Here is an 18,022-nt window from a genome sequence, read left to right as displayed (position 1 = left end):
CAAAGGATAAGGAATTGGCTTGAAGGCTGCACCCAGAGCTCATGGCTTTATGTCCAGGTGGAAGCAGGTGATGAGTGGTGTCCCTCAGAGGTCTGTCCTGAGACCGGTACTGTTTAATGTCTTTATCAATGACATAGACAGTGAGGGTGCATAGAGTAGACCCTCAGCAAGATTGCCAATGACACTAAGCTGGGTGGTGCATTCAATACAACAGAAGGCAGGGATAACATCCAAAGGGACCTGGACAGGCTGGAGAAGTAGGCCCATGTGAACCTAATGAGGTTCAACAAGGCAAGTGCAAAGTGCTGCACATGGATCAGAGCAATCCCAGACAGGGGTACGGACTGGGAGAAGCACTCATTGAGAGCAACCCTGCTGAGAAGGACTTGTGGATTCTGATGGATGTGAAGCTCGACATGAGCCAGCAGCGTGTGCTTGTAGCCCAGAAGGCCAATTGCATACTGGGCTGCTTCAACAGAGGCTGGAGCATGTTTCCGATGAATAAAGAGCTGGGGATTTTCAGCTTGGAGAAGAGGAGGCTCCAGGAAGACCTCATTGAGGCTTTTCAGTACTTAAAGGGGGCTTAAAAAAAGATGGAAAGCTTTTTTTTTTTTTTTTTTTTTTTGCTCTGGCAGACAATGACAGGACAAGGGGGAATGGTTTTAAATTAAAAGAAGGGAAATTTAGACTAGATGTTAGGAGGAAATTCTTTACTCAGAGGGTGGAGAGGCACTGGAACAGGTTTCCTAGAGAAGCTGTGGATGCCTCATACATGGAATTGTTCAAGACCAGGTTGGATGGGGTCTTGACCCACCTGATCTCGTGGGTGGAATCCCTGGCCATGGGAAGGGTGTGAAATAGATTATCTTTAAGGTCCCTTCCAACCAAAGCTGTTCGATGGTTCTATGATTCTGTGTAGACCCCAATGTTATAATGACCAAATGAAATTCTTTGTGATGGTTTATGTTAGGTATGGACATATACATAGACTATGGGAAGTGTTTATGAGTAAGGTTTTGAGCCAGTGTAGCTACCTCAACAATTAAGGGTGGACATAGATAGATCAATAGATCCAAAAGCCTAAGACTTGTTTAAAACAGTTCATCTAACTACTATTCTGAAGGTGATACAATGTGTAAAAGTACTTAATCAGATGGCATTCAATAACTTATTTTTAACATGGTTCTCACAAAAATTGGCTATTCTCCAATCATAGATGCATGCTGATGTATATACATAGACATATATATACATATTTTATATATATTACATATAAATGATATATATTTCTGTTTAAACTGACATATTCATTACAATTGTTCTCCATGGTGTGCATATTTACATCATATCTTGTAAAAAAAGTTTGTGTTTATGTGAGTGTACAGTAAAATGTACCTACCTATGCAAAGTGCTGTCTGCACTCCACCACATTTACTGCTCATTAAAGTGGCAGTCAGAAATGCACATTTGTCAGAAGAGAAAAAAATCATGCCTTGAAGGACTGAAAATAAATTAAAGTGCTGCTAATTTATACGATGATGCTAGAACAAAGTAACAGAAGGATCCATAATAGTCCACAAGTTGCATAACAACAAAGCTCAGTGTACCTATTTCCCTTTTCTCTCAAACGCATTGCACACTTCATCAAAAAAGAGAATACACTGTAAGCAATGAACAGCAATGCAAATATCGTTTTTTCTTTTTTCTTTTTTTCTTTTTTTTTTCTTTTTTCTTTTTTCATACAAAATATCTACTATGTAACATAGAACAGAATTTCTTTGAATTTTGGTAGGAGCAAACTGTCTTTTCTAAGGATACATACCTGAAGGTCTGTCCATTCATTCAGCTAATATATATACCACATATTGAAATAAAAATGTATCAAAAACAAACAAACAAACAAACAAACTTGATTTGTTACAAACAATGTTCATAAATAGAGAAGACAGAAGGATACTCACTTCAGTTTAAAGATTTAATAATGTAACTCTTGTGAACAAATATTTATTCCAGGCTTAGAAATTGAAATGCTGAATAAACAGCTACTATAGCTTTGATGTAAACAGTCAAGCATAGTTCATACAGTCATGCTTCATACCTAAGAAGCAAACAAGCAAATGTTGGTAGATCATCCATCAATACTAATCATATAAACTCTAGCCTTAACATTCAATGTAACTTCAGCAATTGATAAGTTCATTTATCATGGATGACTTTCTTGCTGTTTTCCTTTGTCTCATTTTTATTCTTTATCCTCTGCATCCTCCTTTTCCTTTCCCTTTACAGTTAGAAAGCCACAGCAGTTGACAACGGAAATTACCTTGGACCGTAATTCTTTTGAAGTAGACACTCCAGAGATTTGTAACACAGCAGAACTGAGCATGACCAAGATCTTAATCCTACTCAGTTCCTACTCAGTTCCCTACTGCTGCTGTCAGCATGAGCAAAGTGTCACTTTGCAAGGATGCAATCTTTCTCAGTTAGATATGAGAGAAACAGCTAAATTAAGGTGTATCCCAGGTGATCAAAGACCCAATTACCTTTATTCTTGAAAATGGAGATCCACAGGGCATCTGCACTTGATTTAGTTTGACTTGTAGGAGTATCACTTATCTTATTCAGATGAGAAAAAAAAATAGCTTGAAAGGTGTCCACTGAAATCTAGAATAATTTTGTAATATATGCAGTATAAAAGTTGCCTTAGAAAGCTGAAGGGAAGCATAATTTAATCAGTGAGAGTGTCAAGAAAAAAAAAAGGCAATGGTGGAAAATAAAGCTCCATTTTGTGAAGATATGAAGGAAGAGGTGACTCCATTTGTGGTGAATGGAGTCAAATCCAGCTGGAGGCCAGTCACTAGTGGCGTTCCCCAGGGCTCGGTGCTGGCGTTGGTCCTCTTTAATATCTTTATCGATGATCTGAATGAGGGCATCGAGTGCACCCTCAGTAAGTTCACAGATGACACCAAGTTAGGTGCATGTGTCGATCTGCTTGAGGGTAGGAAGGCTCTGCAAGAGGATCTGGATAGGCTGGACCAATGGGATGAGGTCAACTGCATGAAGTTCAACAAGGACAAGTGCCGGGTCCTGCAACTGGGGCACAATAACCCCAAGCAGAGCTACAGACTGGAAGAGGAATGGTTGGAAAGCTGCCTGGCAGAGAAGGACCTGGGAGTACTGGTGGATAGTCAGCTGAATATGAGCCAGCAGTGTGCTCAGGTGGCCAAGAAGGCCAATAGCATCCTGGCTTGTATAAGGAGCAGTGTGGCCAGCAGGGCCAGCACTTCAAGTACTGTGTTCAGTTTTGGGCCCCTCGCTACAAGAAGGACATCGAGGTGCTTGAGCGAGTCCAGAGAAGGGCGACGAAGCTGGTGAGGGGTCTGGAGAACAAGTCCTACGAGGAGCGGCTGAGGGAGCTGGGCTTGTTCAGCCTGGAGAAAAGGAGGCTCAGGGGTGACCTTATTGCTCTCTACAGGTACCTTAAAGGAGGCTGTAGCAAGGTGGGGGATGGTCTATTCTCCCACGTGCCTGGTGACAGGACGAGGGGGAATGGGCTAAAGTTGCACCAGGGGTGTTTTAGGTTGGATGTTAGGAAGAACTTCTTTACCGAAAGGGTTGTTAGACATTGGAACGGGCTGCCCAGGGAAGTGGTGGAGTCACCATCCCTGGAGGTCTTTAAAAGACGTTTAGATGTAGAGCATAGTGAAATGGTTTAGTGGAGGACTTGTTAGTGTTAGGTCAGAGGTTGGACTCGATGATCTTGAGGTCTCTTCCAACCTAGAAATTCTGTGATTCTGTGAAGAGACAACTAAATTTTTTATTAAAACTAGCATTTGAAAAGTGACCTCTGAAATTCACTTTCTTAACAAAGCTTGTATTTACTTCATCATTTACAGGTGGTCTGAGATGTAGCTTTCTAGCCGTTTTAAAATACTGATAGACTTCCATTTTTTTTCCAAGTATCCTGCTGAAGACCAAACTTCTTTTGCTACTACATAATAGAACCTCTATGATTCATGCCAGTGAAGAGTCCAGAGAAAATCCATATTTGGTAATGTGCATTGACAGGTGAAATGATGCAGTTGCAGTCTAAGGTGCAAACACTATTTCATGAGCTCAGTAAGTGTACATTGTCTTCTTGTAAGAAGAGAACTGCTTCACAGTGCATAATCCAATATAGAAGAGGCAAGATACTTTAACAATAAACTGAAGGCAGTCCTTCAATGAAACCATAGGACATAAATTAATTCTGTTTTGCTTGGAGACTCTCATGTTGACAAAATATAGCTTTTCTTCCCAGGAAGAAAATGTGTGTTAGTATATCCTTGTTAAATCATACATGTGTATCTATCACGGAGTCAAGGACTAGGCTGACAGTCCAATTTCTATGTATCTTCCTTGGAGAAATTCCTATGGCAAATAAAAATACAAAGATGGATATATATATATATATTATTATTTTATTATTATTATTATTTGATAATTCAGTCTCTCTGTAGGGTGTCTTAGGCCCCTTGACCAAAACCAAAACTGAAACCTAACCAACATAACCCTAACCAACATCACACCCTACATAAAGATGCATTTCCCAGTTTTGTGGTACAATTATCTAGAGGAGAATCAATTTTCTTTCATTGCATCTTCAGAAAAAGTGATACCTCATCAAAATTTAAAATGCAGTTTAGCTCAGCATTCTGAAATGACAGCAATGAGTAGCAAACTGTCATATAATACAATCATGAAAATATTTTCTGAGGTCCCTTGCAGAATTTTTGTTCTAGATTTAGCACCAGTGCTAAGAAAAGAAGTAACATAAATTCCCTTCATTTCTGTGACTGTAGAGAACCACAGGAAAGTGTTATTGGTACTGAAATCAATAGGTTTTCTTCCATGTATAATTTTTGTATTGCATTAATGTCCTATCTATAAAACAAAAATATGCAGGCAGAGAACATCCTTGGGTAATTGTAACAAAATAATACTTGAAGAAGGTAATAGTAATTTTACTACAAATGCTGGAGTAAATAAGTCCGAAGTAATTATTTGTAAAGAAAATATTTCTCATTAAAATGGTATGGTATCTTGGTCCCAAGTATGTCAAAAAATAATAATAATCCTATTAATTTCAATGAAGATATTGCTTTTTGATGATTTTTTGATTACATAATGCAATATCAACTCATGAGAGGTCTTAGCATCTAATTTGTCAGCTCTTCTGCACTGTTCATCTGTTTGCATTACATTCTTATATTCTTTGAGATTATTTTTTCAAGTGTTATAAAATGTAAAATGCAGCCTAAGTGATCTATGAGTAACAGTTGGGGAAAGGATATATTTCTTTTGGTTATTTTCAATGTTACACATGGTGCGTACCATATTGGCTCAGATGGGACTGTCTTATGATGCATTTTTTTCCATACATGGATGTAACTTTGTCATATTTTCCATGATCATAATGGATGTATTCAAATTGTGAAGCAGATGGTATTTTCAGTATATACGATAATCTCAGTCTCCAGTGTCTAAATCAGAGTGCTTGCTGTGATTGTCAAGTTCTGTCTCTAATCACAGGCTGAGATTTCCCTTCCAAAGGGAACTAAGGCACACTGATAAACAGTATATATTGAGTTGTTATCATCATCCTCCGTCAAGAAATAAGATTTTGTGCCTCGACTTGAGAGGTATCCTAACTAGTAGTTGATGCCAGCATCCACAAAATATTTAAAACAACAACAACAACAACAACAACACTACAGTTTGTGCTTTAAAAGTAATTGCTACTTGGTTCGCATGTTAAATTTATTTTAGGGTGAAAATAATATTCCACTTCTTAAAAGTAGTATACACAGTCCTGTAAAAAAACTGTTATTGATGTAGGCTATGTGGACAATTACTGAACATTTTACAAAGAAAGGAACAGGCTGTTTTTAACTAAAAGAAACCCTGTCAGAATGTATTATAAAGTGTTGAGCTCAGTAACAACACACATTCAGACTTCCCTTACAAATGATTCATAAAAACTGATTTAAGAATAATTTATATGACACACGCTCCATTTCTTTGTTAATTTGTCAAAAAGCCAACATGTTTTACAAATGTGCTTATTGCTCAAAAGTCAGTCTATACATAAATATATATATTTGTACAAAATTAATTCAACCTAATTTAATTCTCTGAGGCAAGCACTTAGGAAACAGTTCTGAAGAATTGTGATGCTCAAAAACATGGAAAAATCATTCAGTGGTATAGACGAGTATCCCCGGAGATGTGTATTCCTCATGCAGGAGAATTAGCCTTTAAAATTAGTATTCAAAGCAGTCACAATGAGCACTGTGACACTGAAATAAGACCATAGGAAACATGAAAGATAACAACATATGAAACTCTGCCTCTTGTGTGTTTATGTCAGTAATGTAGCTGCACATCACTGTGAAACTGGGCATTTAGGCATGTAGGTCTTGCTTGTTCTTTATAGTTTGTCACTATGAGGTAGTCACTGAAAAAGATAGGTCTAATCCCTGTTCAATGATTGAGCATTTTGCAATAATGAAAAAACAAACAAACAGGTCTTAAAAATGAACACATGAAACCACAAGAGGAAGTAACACAGGGTTCCCTAATGTACCACATTTTAAGAGTGGTCTGACTACTGGGTCACATCATTCTGCATCTTGTACGTCTACTACACATGAAATGTGCAGTTCTGGCTACAGAGCACAGCATTTAGCTTCTCAGGAGTTAAATGAGTCTTACTGCATATATGCTTAATTAATTCACCTAACTTGAGCTAGCTAGAATTTGGACATCTAGTTTAACCAGCTTTTACACTTCTGATGTAACAGAGAGGTGCATACACATCCAGAGTGTATCAGGAGGAACCAGTATTCATCCCAGTTCAAACCAGGATGAAGGAATTGTCCTTCAGAAATTCTCTTTCTAGAACAAAAGAAATAGCTAGGATGACTTTTTTTAGTGCTAGAAATATGTTGTTTTCCTGACTTAATAACTTAAAACTCACAGCATTTTCCCCAATCTTATTTTTACAAAAAGATTCCTCCTTCATGTGGAATTCTTTGGGAAAAAAAAAAAAAAAAAAAAAAAAAAAAAAGTGTGCAATTTGTTGAAGACCACTCAAAAGAAACAAATAGTTCTTTCATTTCTGAATAATTTCATGCATAGTCAATGGCCTTTTTAATCTTTACACTTTAGATGAAGAGGGTTTAGTCTTTGCAAAGTATGCTGTTGAGATCTCAGTTCTCAGAACTTGTTTTGATATCCTAAGTAAGAAGTGCAATCTTGTTGGGAGTAGTCTCTAGAAGGATTTTGCCCCCTCTGCACTACAAGCCTGATTTTGCAGTGTACTTAAAAGCCATTGCTAAGTAGGACTCTCAATACTGAAGTTATGCATAAACTGAAGTGTGTTCCTGAACCATGCCTGTGGTTTGGTGTGACTATCATTCTCTATCCTCTGAATGAAAATGAAGTGAGTAGCAAAGCTACATGGGAAATGCCAAAGTGTGGCAGTTCTATGCATCCTTCATCTTCACTCAGACTTCATCTGATTTAGAGTAAGGCCAGATACCCCAGGATTTTGACTGCCCAACTGAGGATCCTTTTTACAACTGCACCTCTCTCCTGGCCTCACCATACATCAGCAAAGAGAAAGGGGTTAGTACATTTATTTGTGGTTCTCCAGAGATAAAGATGAGATAAAGAGACGACCTTATGTTTCTCATTTAGGAAATGACATGCTTAAATAGGTTTGGTGTTCCTGTGGAAAGGATGTACTCTTGATTTTCTGACAAGATTCGTGGAGTAACATAGGTCTGTAAAAACAGACATTACTATGTAGGTAGGAAGTATGACCACCTGAGTATTTTGGGGGGGGGGTTATTATTTATTTATTTTTTTACTCATTTTCCACAGTACATAAATAAATGTCATTATTTAAACCATCTGAAAGGAATTGCACACATTTAGAGATCAAGGAAGCTATTCTATTTTTTGTAGCACAGAGTGGTGTGCTCAGGAGGACAGCAAATCAAACAAATATGATATAGTTTCACATAAATTGCCAAATTCCTCTAGTTTATCTGAAACAGAATGTCTTTAATTCTGTTTATGGTAGAGGAGAGATCACTTGTCACATACACTTGGAGAATGAAAGTGGTGCTAAGCTTATTTTTTTTTACTAGAAATGGACAAATATAGAGAGATTTTTTTTGTTATATACAATTGCAAACGTCTACTGGAAAATAAATCTTTCATTGTGTACTGTGCACAGTTAAGATATTGTCCCTTCCACCCACCCACCCCCCATCTACTTAGACAATATAAATGTAGCAAACTTTAACTTGTTGCATGTTGGAGATTTTTGAAGCTTATTAGCAACAAGAAATAAAGACATCCTGAAGCAAAGGGACCTTCCTGTGCTCAGGAAAGTTGAGAATTTGACCTCTCATATTCTGTTTAATATTAACTATATATTAAATCATGTAATACATATAGTCAAAAGACACAGATGGAAGCATCATGCTAATCCACTGAAATGAATTCATTTACTTACAAACCATTAACAACAACAACAACAAAAGTCATGTGAAATTATTGCATGTGAAATTAATGTCTCCTAAAAGCAGCAGCACAATATGAGTGAGGTTGACCTTATAATTATGTGAAATAATACTGAAATCACAATGAAAAATGATACTGCTTCAAAATACCTGCAGGAGAAAATATCTTTTAATGAAGCTGAAAGTATTTATAATAAACAGCTCTTTTCCACTTCTAGGAAAATAGAGTTTGAAATGCAGTTTTTTATAAAAGTTGTCTATATAAATTGCAGTTGTCTATATAAATCCACATGAGATATAATAAACAGACATTTTTATAGATTTATTTTTTTTAATTCTATGTTTATTCTGTAGAGAAATCTGCCTTTTATCAACACGACACAACTTAATTAATAATTTAAAGACTTGAATGGTCACTAATACTTAGAATTTATGATCTGCTTAAATTTCTTACTGGAGATTTCATAAGTAAACTCAAAATGACTTCTCATTATAAGGTTTCCTATTGTTATTTGTCATTTTAAATATATTTGGTTTTAATTTGATATACACTTTATGGAAATACAACTAGATTATTATTAATAATAATATTGTTCCTGTGAAAGGAGAAATTTTGTGACAGGTTATTGCCTCAGATGGCTCAGGGAATCCACAGATCTTCAGAGGAAAAATCTTTGGCTTCGGGCATGACAGATTTTGATTAAATATAGTTAGAGGGATTTCAGAGTACATTTCACAAATGTAGTCTGACTGATCTCAATCGGACACTGCTAAAGTATGCTACACCCATATGTAATATTCATTTGGTTTAATGATGTACCACTGAGAGGTTAAAAGTTCCCCTAGAAGGGCATTAGCTGTTTCTATTACAGTTCACCATAATAATGCTTGTTCTTTTTTTTTTTTTTTTTTTTTTTTTTTTTTTTCCCCACCTCTAGGCTGTACTTTGGAGGTACAAGTTTTCCCAGCTCAAAGGTTCTTCAGATGATGGGAAGAGCAAAATCAAATTCTTGTTTCAAAACACAGATACTAAACAAATTGAAGCAAAGGTAAAAACAACGTGTTCTCTTTTAGAATGTCAATATACATTAAAACATTTATTAAAGCATCTAGGAGACAGGAGGAGTAAATTAAACTAAATTAATTAAAAGTATTAGATCAATGTGTGCAGTCAATGAATTTAAAGAAAAACAAAGAAATCTGAATGAACTGTTTGGATTTTTGGTAGATATAGTCTTTTAAAGGGCTCCATTACATTAAATATATATATGCCTAAAAGTATATATATCAATAATATATATGTGTGTGTGTATGTATATATTATTGATATATATATTTTTAGGCATGTTTGCAAAGACTATTAAGACTATTAATCATTTTGATAAAGATGGCTTAGAGTTTAAATGCCCTCTCACCCTATACTTGTATCATGAAATGGTGCAAAACGTATCCTTTAGTCAGTTTGGTCAGACAATCCAGCAAGGGTCTAACATTGTTTTTATTTCTCAGAGAAAAAAAAAGCGTGGATTAAACATAAAACCCATTACAAGAAGTTGTCATCAAATCTTTGTGTCTGCGTCTAATTCAAAATTAGAAAAGTTGCATTTTCAGTTGTGCTTTTGATTCAACAGTTGATTTACAAAAACAGTCACCTGAGATATTTATGCCTAGTTTTATGTCTGTCTTTTGAGAACAGTGCATTTACTATCCCAATGTATGTGAGGACAAGTGATCTACAAGGCTCACTGATGACTGAAACTGCCTTAGAGTCTGAATCAGAGGTCTTTTTGGCTAGAATCCCAATATTTTCATGATCCTAAATATTTTTGCTTGGATGTCTTTTATGCCTTGGTTTTGAAGCACTTAGTATATGTTTTTTCCTGTTCATGTCTATGTCAGAGAAAAAATTGCTGTATAAATGCAATAGCATTCTGTGAGGAAAGAGGAAATGGTTAAATACATTGTTTTCTAAAGGGGCTAAAAAAACAGAACATAATGCTAGAACATATGCTAAGAAACAGGGCATTGTATTTTGGGCAATCAAGAGTTTAAACACAAACAGCTAAGGAACACTAAGCAGCTATTCTTCCTTCCTTTCCTTTCTTCACTGAACAGCTATTTACTTGATTTTGAATGTTATACTTAATATAATAAAGTATATATTTTTTTAGGTATAAAGTAAAAGCTTCCATTATATCAACAGCAATGAAGTATGGTGGACTGTGTCTTTCAATACAATCATATTTTCCTTCTCAAGGATAAATATTTTCTTCCTGTTTTCTTCAGAAAATGTTTTAATACTAAAGATGTTTTCTTCACTAATAAGAAACAAAGGCAGGCTAAAGCTTTAAGGATGATTTTTCTGTTAAGCAAATAATATGAAACTATTACCATGCTCCTGAATACAGCTGAAGGATGAAACTTGTCATTTCTGTTCTGATATCTGTCTTGTATTACTATTATGTTAACACAACATTTTAGGACTATCTAAGTTAATGATGCAATAATATTTCTCAGAATTTTCTTCGGAATCCAAGAGTCAAATAGTGCTTCCCTTCCCTTCCCTTCCCTTCCCTTCCCTTCCCTTCCCTTCCCTTCCCTTCCCTTCCCTTCCCTTCCCTTCCCTTCCCTTCCCTTCCCTTCCCTTCCCTTCCCTTCCCTTCCCTTCCCTTCCCTTCCCTTCCCTTCCCTTCCCTTCCCTTCCCTTCCCTTCCCTTCCCTTCCCTTCCCTTCCCTTCCCTTCCCTTCCCTTCCCTTCCCTTCCCTTCCCTTCCTTGCCCTGCTCTGCCCTGCCCTGCCCTGCCCTGCCCTGCCCCAAATTAAAAACAGTGTATAGTACGAAATCTAGATTTGGAAGAAGAAAAATAATTTTCATCAAAATGTTTCCTGATTTGAATTAAATTTGTAATGTAAATCACTTTTTAATACTTGGAGATAACTTGGTACTTTATGGGACTGACTGTTGTTCCCAGCTGAAATGAACAGAGCTTAATTTCTAAGGAATGTCATCTTTCTACCTTCTATCAAGGTAAAAATTCTACCTTCTACCTTGTGAAGGCAGAATATTATACAACCTTACTAGCATCCTAACTAACATGCTATCTTGTTTTCTAGTTACTTCTATTTCTTAAAAGTTTAAACTTTCTTGTTGATCAATTTGGAAATATATATATATATTTTTACTTTTATGTAGTTTTGTTGGTGATCAAAATATACCAGTTACAACATGATCAAAGAATGGCAGATTGTGTAGTCTTTGGAAGGTGCTATGAGCAAGGACTTCCAGTGAGTGAGGTGCTATAGAAAGGACTTCCAATTTTGTTTATAAATGAAGTATGTGGCTTAGTCTAAGAAGTATGGGTAAACTTGTCTATAAAATGAAGGAAAAGATTCTTAGGTCATATTTCTTTAACTTTGCTTACTTTAAAATTCTGTGGATATCCCTCTTGTGTATCTATTGAGCCTTTCAAATATTTAAAGCACTACTCAGCACAAGAAGAGGTGGTATTTTTTTTGGAATTTGCTAGCATTACAGAGCTACAGAAATAGCTATTCAGGGAACTCTCTAGTCATTAGGAAATGTTAATCAGATTTTCAGAAATATTTGTAATGCCAGGTTTCATGCATGCTGTATGAAGGCTTCATTTGGAATCAGACTATGGGAATTTTCTAAAACATCTGTTAAAGGTTGTGTTGAATATTCATATCCAAAGCTATCATCGACTGTTAAATGAAACTCTGTATTATGCATGTCCTGGAGACCCACTGTTATAAGGGGAAAATAGAGGGTAACATTTACTTGAGATAAATATAATTTTCTGTGAGTTATATTATATGGGGAATTATCAGAATATAGTAGGATGAGAGCTTACTGTTGAAAGAAAAAAAAAAACATCTGAGGAACTATTACCTCAGCATATTAAGACTCGTCACTTTTGCATTCCCAAATGGTAACAAGGAAGCAGGACATAGCAGATAACTATGATGCAGCTAAATAAAGTTGCTAGAACTGAGAGTACTTTTTTCCTCTTCATCATCAATGGTAACATGCTCCATGCAGAACCTGCTATGGTTTGTGTGTACTTGATTTGAGACTCCTGCTTTTTGTATCTCCAGTGCCTGTTTTACTCCATCTCAGTTTCAGCTCTGGCACTGACAAGATGCATTAATGTATTTAATGCAGTATAATTCAGCTGCACCTTGAAAATGTGAAATGGCCCTGGCACAGATTTATTTTTTGTTTCTATTTAAATGATACTGGCTTCATCATATAATTCCTCCCTGTAAGAATATGAATTATCAAAATCCAAATGCTTCCAGTCATCACTATGTACAATGCTGCACATCTTGTGTATCTCAGCCCAGGTATGTGTGCCTGCGTCATGTTGTGCCTGTGTGATAATATCCTTTAGATCTAGAACATTGATTCATGATCTAGAAAATTAAGTGTCAGAGTGCTTAGATATTTAATACTGATCCAAAATTTAGATACATTTGTTTCTATTCTATAAATATATCTGTTAATAATAAATACATCCCTGTTAATGTTACAAGAATCCCAGAAAAATACGTTTTCTGAGAAAAAATGCAGAATGACATCCTTTCATCCTTTCATCAGACAGCTTTTTTCTTTTTTTCTTTTTTCCTTTTTTTTTTTTTTTTTTGGTTTAGTTTGGTTTGTTTTGGTTTCTGAGAAACACACTTGCTGCCAGACTTACATTCCTACTGTATTCCTAACTGATAGAAAGTTCTTTACTGACACTGAAGTCTATATATGCTGTCAAAGTTCTTATTAGGCTTCATGCCTGACTTAACAACATTCAAAATGGCATCATATGTTATATATTTAGTTACTGTTCAATGAGGAATGATTCTTTTAAACTTAAAAATCATTTAACATGTTTAAACATTTGACTCATTCTCTTAAATAATCTGAAAATACTTCCAAATTATTTTTTTTTCCCTCTTCATTTTGGCCTCTCTGAAACAGTATTATGCTACTATAAAGATGCATAGTGTAGAATAAAGGAATTGTTTCCCTGTAGACTTGAACAATTCCAGTCTGAAAAATCTGAACAGTGATCACCATAGGTCACAGTGGTGTGTCCATGGCAGTGTGCCTGGAAACACGTGACCTTGTAGGTCTCCAAGGTGAGGTCTAAGTAGTTTCTGAGACAAAAACTATTTAGGGGTAACATTAATCATTGGTATCCCTTAGACCTTCCAATCCGTAGGTTATTTCCCAGCTGTCACTCAGCAGGAGATATTGCACAGGTTTCCACAGTCAGACAGAATTTTTCAGACTGAGAGCTACAAGATGGAGCTATCGACATGACAGAACATGCAGCCTACATGTCACAGAAACACAGAATCACAGAATTGTAGGGGTTGGAAGGGACCTCAAAAGATCATCAGGTCCAACCCCCCTGCCAAAGCAGGTTGCTCAGAGCAGGCTGCCCAGGTAGGTGTCCAGACAGGCCTTGAATATCTCCAAAGAAGGAGACTCCACAACCTCCCTAGGCCGCCTGTTCCAATGCTCCGTCACCCTCACAGTGAAGAATTTTTTTCGCATGTCAGTGCAGAACTTCCTGTGTTCTAACTTGCAGCCATTGCCCCTTGTCCTATCCCCACAAACCACTGACAAGAGGTTGGCTACATCCTTCTGTCCCCCACCCCTCAGGTATTTATATACATTGAGGAGATCCCCTCTCAGCCTTCTCTTCTCCAGGCTGAACAGACCCATGTCTCTCAGCCTTTCCTCATAAGGAAGATGCTCCAGGACCCGAATCATCTTTGTGGCCCTCCACTGGACTCTTTCCAGGAGATCCCTGTCTTTCTTGTACTGGGGAGCCCAGAACTGGACACAGTACTCCAGGTGAGGCCTGACCAGGACAGAGGAGAGGGGGAGGATCACCTCCCTTGACCTGCTGGCCACGCGCTTTTTAATGCACGCCAGGATCCCATTAGCCCTCTTGGCCACAAGGGCACGGTGCTGGCTCATGGTCAACCTGTCGTCCACCAGGACCCCCAGGTCCTTCTCCTCAGAGCTCCTCTCCAGCAGGTCATCCCTCAGCCTGTACTGATACATGTGGTTGTTCCTTCCCAGGTGCAGGACTCTACACTTGCTCTTATTAAATCTCATTTGGTTTCTTCCTGCCCATCTCTCCAGCCAGTCCAGGTCTCGCTGAATGGCAGCACAGCCTTCTGGCATGTCAGCCACTCCTCCCAGCTTTGTGTCATAGGCATACTTGCTGAGGGCAGACACTATTCCCTCATCAAGGTCGTCGATGAAGATGTTGAACAAGACCGGACCCAGCACCGACCCCTGGGGAACACCACTAGTCACAGGCCTCCAGCTGGACTCTTCTCCACCGGTCACCACCCTCTGAGCTCGTCCAGTCAGCCAGTTCTCAACCCACGTTGCCGTCCACTCATCTATCCCACACTTTCTCAGCTTTGCTAGTAGGATGTCATGGGAGACAGTATTGAAAGCCTTGCTAAAGTCAAGGTAGATGACATCCAGGTAGATGACATCCACTGCTCTCCCCCCATCTACCCAGCTGGTGATGCCATCATAGAAGGCAATGAGGTTGGTCGAGCACAACTTCCCCTTGGTGAATCCATGCTGACTACTCCTCCTAACCTTCTTTTCCAATTGCTTGGAGATGGCATCCAGAACAAGCTGTTCCAATACCTTTCCAGGGACAGAGGTGAGACTGACTGGCCTGTAGTTTCCCAGATCCTCCTTCCTGCCCTTCTTGAAGACCGGAGTGACATTGGCTATCCTCCAGTCTTCAGGCACCTCACCCATTCTCCAGGACCTTTCAAAGATGATAGAGAGCAGTTTGGCGATCACATCTGCCAGCTCCCTTAGCACACGCGCATGCATCCCATCGGGACCCATGGATTTGTGTGTGTTGAGCCCACTCAGACACTCCTGAACCACTCTCATGTCCACCAGGGGGGAGCCCTCCATTTCCCAGACCCTTTGTCCTATTGTTAGGGGCGAGGAGGCCTGGGGGAGTGTCCTTGGAGCAAAGACTGAAGAAAAGAAAGCATTCAGTATCTCTGCCTTCTCAGTGTCTCCCGTGACCAGGATACCCCCCTCATTCAGCAAGGGACCCACATTATCCCTAGGCTTCCTCTTGCTGTTTACATACTTGAAAAAACCCTTCTTATTATCCTTTATCTCTTTCGCAAGCCTCTTCTCTAGGCGGGCTTTAGCCTTCCTCGTCGCATCCCTGCAGGCCCTGACAACACATCTATACTCCTCCCAAGAGGACAGGCCCTTTTTCCACATTTCATAGACCATCCTCTTCCTTTTGATCTTATTGATGAGCTCCTTGCTCATCGACGCGGGTTTCCTGCCCCTCTTCCCTGATTTCCTATTCCTGGTGATGCACCGATCCTGAGCATGGAAGAAGTGCTGCTTAAATGTAGCCCAGCTCTCACAAGCACCCTTGCCTTCTAGCAACCTGTCCCATGAGATACTCCCAAGCAGGTCCTGGAAGAGGTCAAAGTTGTCTCTTCAACAGTCCAGGGTAGCAATCCTGCTTTTAGCCTTACTTCCTTTGCCTAGTTCCATCTGGAACTCCACCATCTCATGGTCACTGCATCCCAAGCTGCCCCCAACCTTCACATCCCTAACAAGGCCATCTCTGTTGGTAAGAACGAGGTCCAGGAGCACCCCCCGCCTCATTGGCTCCTCCACCACCTGCAGCAGAAAATTGTCCTCAACGCATTGTAGGAACTGTTTGGACTGCTCATGCCTGGCCGAGTTTCTTACCCAGCAGATGTCTGGGTAATTGAAGTCCCCCATGAGGACCAGCACTCATGATCATGAGGCCACTAGCAGCTGCTCGTAGAAGGCCTCATCGACTTCCTCCTCCTGATCTGGAGACCTGTAGTAGACCCCCACCACCGTGTCTCCCATACCAGCCCACCCATTAATTCTTACCCACAAGCTCTCCACTTGTCCTTCACCCTCCTCCAGCTGGAGCTGGGTACACTCTAATTGCTCCCTCACATAAAGGGCAATCCCACGCCCTCGCCTCCCCTGCTTGTCTTTTCTAAAGAGGACATAGCCCTCCATGACTGTGCTCCAGTCATGCAAGCTGTCCCACCACGTCTCAGTGATCGCAACGAGATCGTGGCCCCACGACCGAACACAGATCTCGAGCTCATGCTGTTTATTTCCCATGCTCCGTGCATTGGTGTACAGGCACTTCAGGGAAGTAGCAGGTGCAGTTACCCCTGGGGGGATGCAAGAAGAAGATACTGGATGTCCCTCTGCCTTTTCTTTTGGGTTGAAAAGATAAACACAGAAGAGAGAGTTTATTTCTCATCTATAAGACACAAAAAGGATTCATTTAGGCACCTTGCTATCTATTTATCTATTTCTTTAGCTATAGCTTAGTGATCTGTTAACGTTTTTCCAGCATCATAGCAGCTTCCAGAAATTAGCACAATCTCAGCACATAAACTCACAGCACTGTACTCTTTAATTTTACCTGGCCAAAGAGTGGACCACTGCAATGAAAACTGTTGTTTGTTTGTTTGTTTTGTTTTGTCTTGTTGTTGTTTTTGGTTTGTTTGTTTGTTTTTTTCCTTCCTGACAAAATGTGTATTAAATCCATGAGAGATTCCGTTTCCATACATATAGACTCCCAACCATCACAGTATGGAATATATAGATATATATATAAAGCAGGATTATTGCTGATTTTTTACTACATGCAATTTCCACTTATATTTTGTAAATAAACACACAACACAGTAATTTCCCCATTACAAAGGCAAGAATTTGATACTTAGTAAATTAGAATAGCAATAGACCTACAGAACTGGACTGAGCAAAAGTATGACCTTACATTTCACCCACTGTAAAACAAGGCATGGTATATATCCCCAAAACTACACTTCTCTCTGTGCTTTCACCTTTCTGAACTTCAAGGGATTTTTCACAGCTGAACAGTTTTCTCAGCAAAACTTGGCCAAAATCACCTATACTGTGACAAAGACACCTACAGCTATACTGTATCAGGTTAGCTTTTTTTCACAGACTAGATGATTCCCTGAACTGAGAACGTTATGAAACAGAGGTGAGCAGAGAAATCAGCTAATGTAGATCTATTCAACTGGGCAAAACTATGGTATCAGCAAAAGAACTTTAAATTTAATTTAATTTATTATTAATACTAATTAATTAATAATACATTAATAGTAATTAATGTTATTTAATTTGTACTTGAAATTAGCTTATATAGAAATATAATCTATAATAAGAAAAATAGCCTGAATTACTACTCCTGCAAATGTGAACAAAATACTTGCTTTCAAGTGCATTGCAAGGTGTCATGATGAATGCTTTTACGATTTTCCAGGGTGATATTTCTGCTCATTTCAAGTATATTCTCCAAAGTATAATTTTAATTTAATCCTTGTTCTTAGCC

At 38.5% G+C, this 18,022-nt stretch overlaps 1 protein-coding gene across 4 annotated transcripts in view; it reads left to right on the top strand.

Annotated features, from left to right (window-relative positions):
* Positions 1–18,022, top strand: part of SNTG1 (syntrophin gamma 1) — a 370,856-nt gene that overhangs the window by 342,607 nt on the left and 10,227 nt on the right. For all 4 annotated transcript variants that reach the window (XM_032180786.1, XM_032180789.1, XM_032180787.1 and 1 more), the window contains one exon: positions 9,509–9,619. In XM_032180786.1, the coding sequence (XP_032036677.1) occupies positions 9,509–9,619 (111 nt within the window). The remainder of the gene's footprint in view (positions 1–9,508; positions 9,620–18,022) is intronic.

Source organism: Aythya fuligula, chromosome 2 (assembly GCF_009819795.1).
Source record: "Aythya fuligula isolate bAytFul2 chromosome 2, bAytFul2.pri, whole genome shotgun sequence".
Classification (NCBI taxonomy): Eukaryota; Metazoa; Chordata; class Aves; order Anseriformes; family Anatidae; genus Aythya; species Aythya fuligula.
This window is presented reverse-complemented; position numbering and strand designations above follow the sequence as displayed.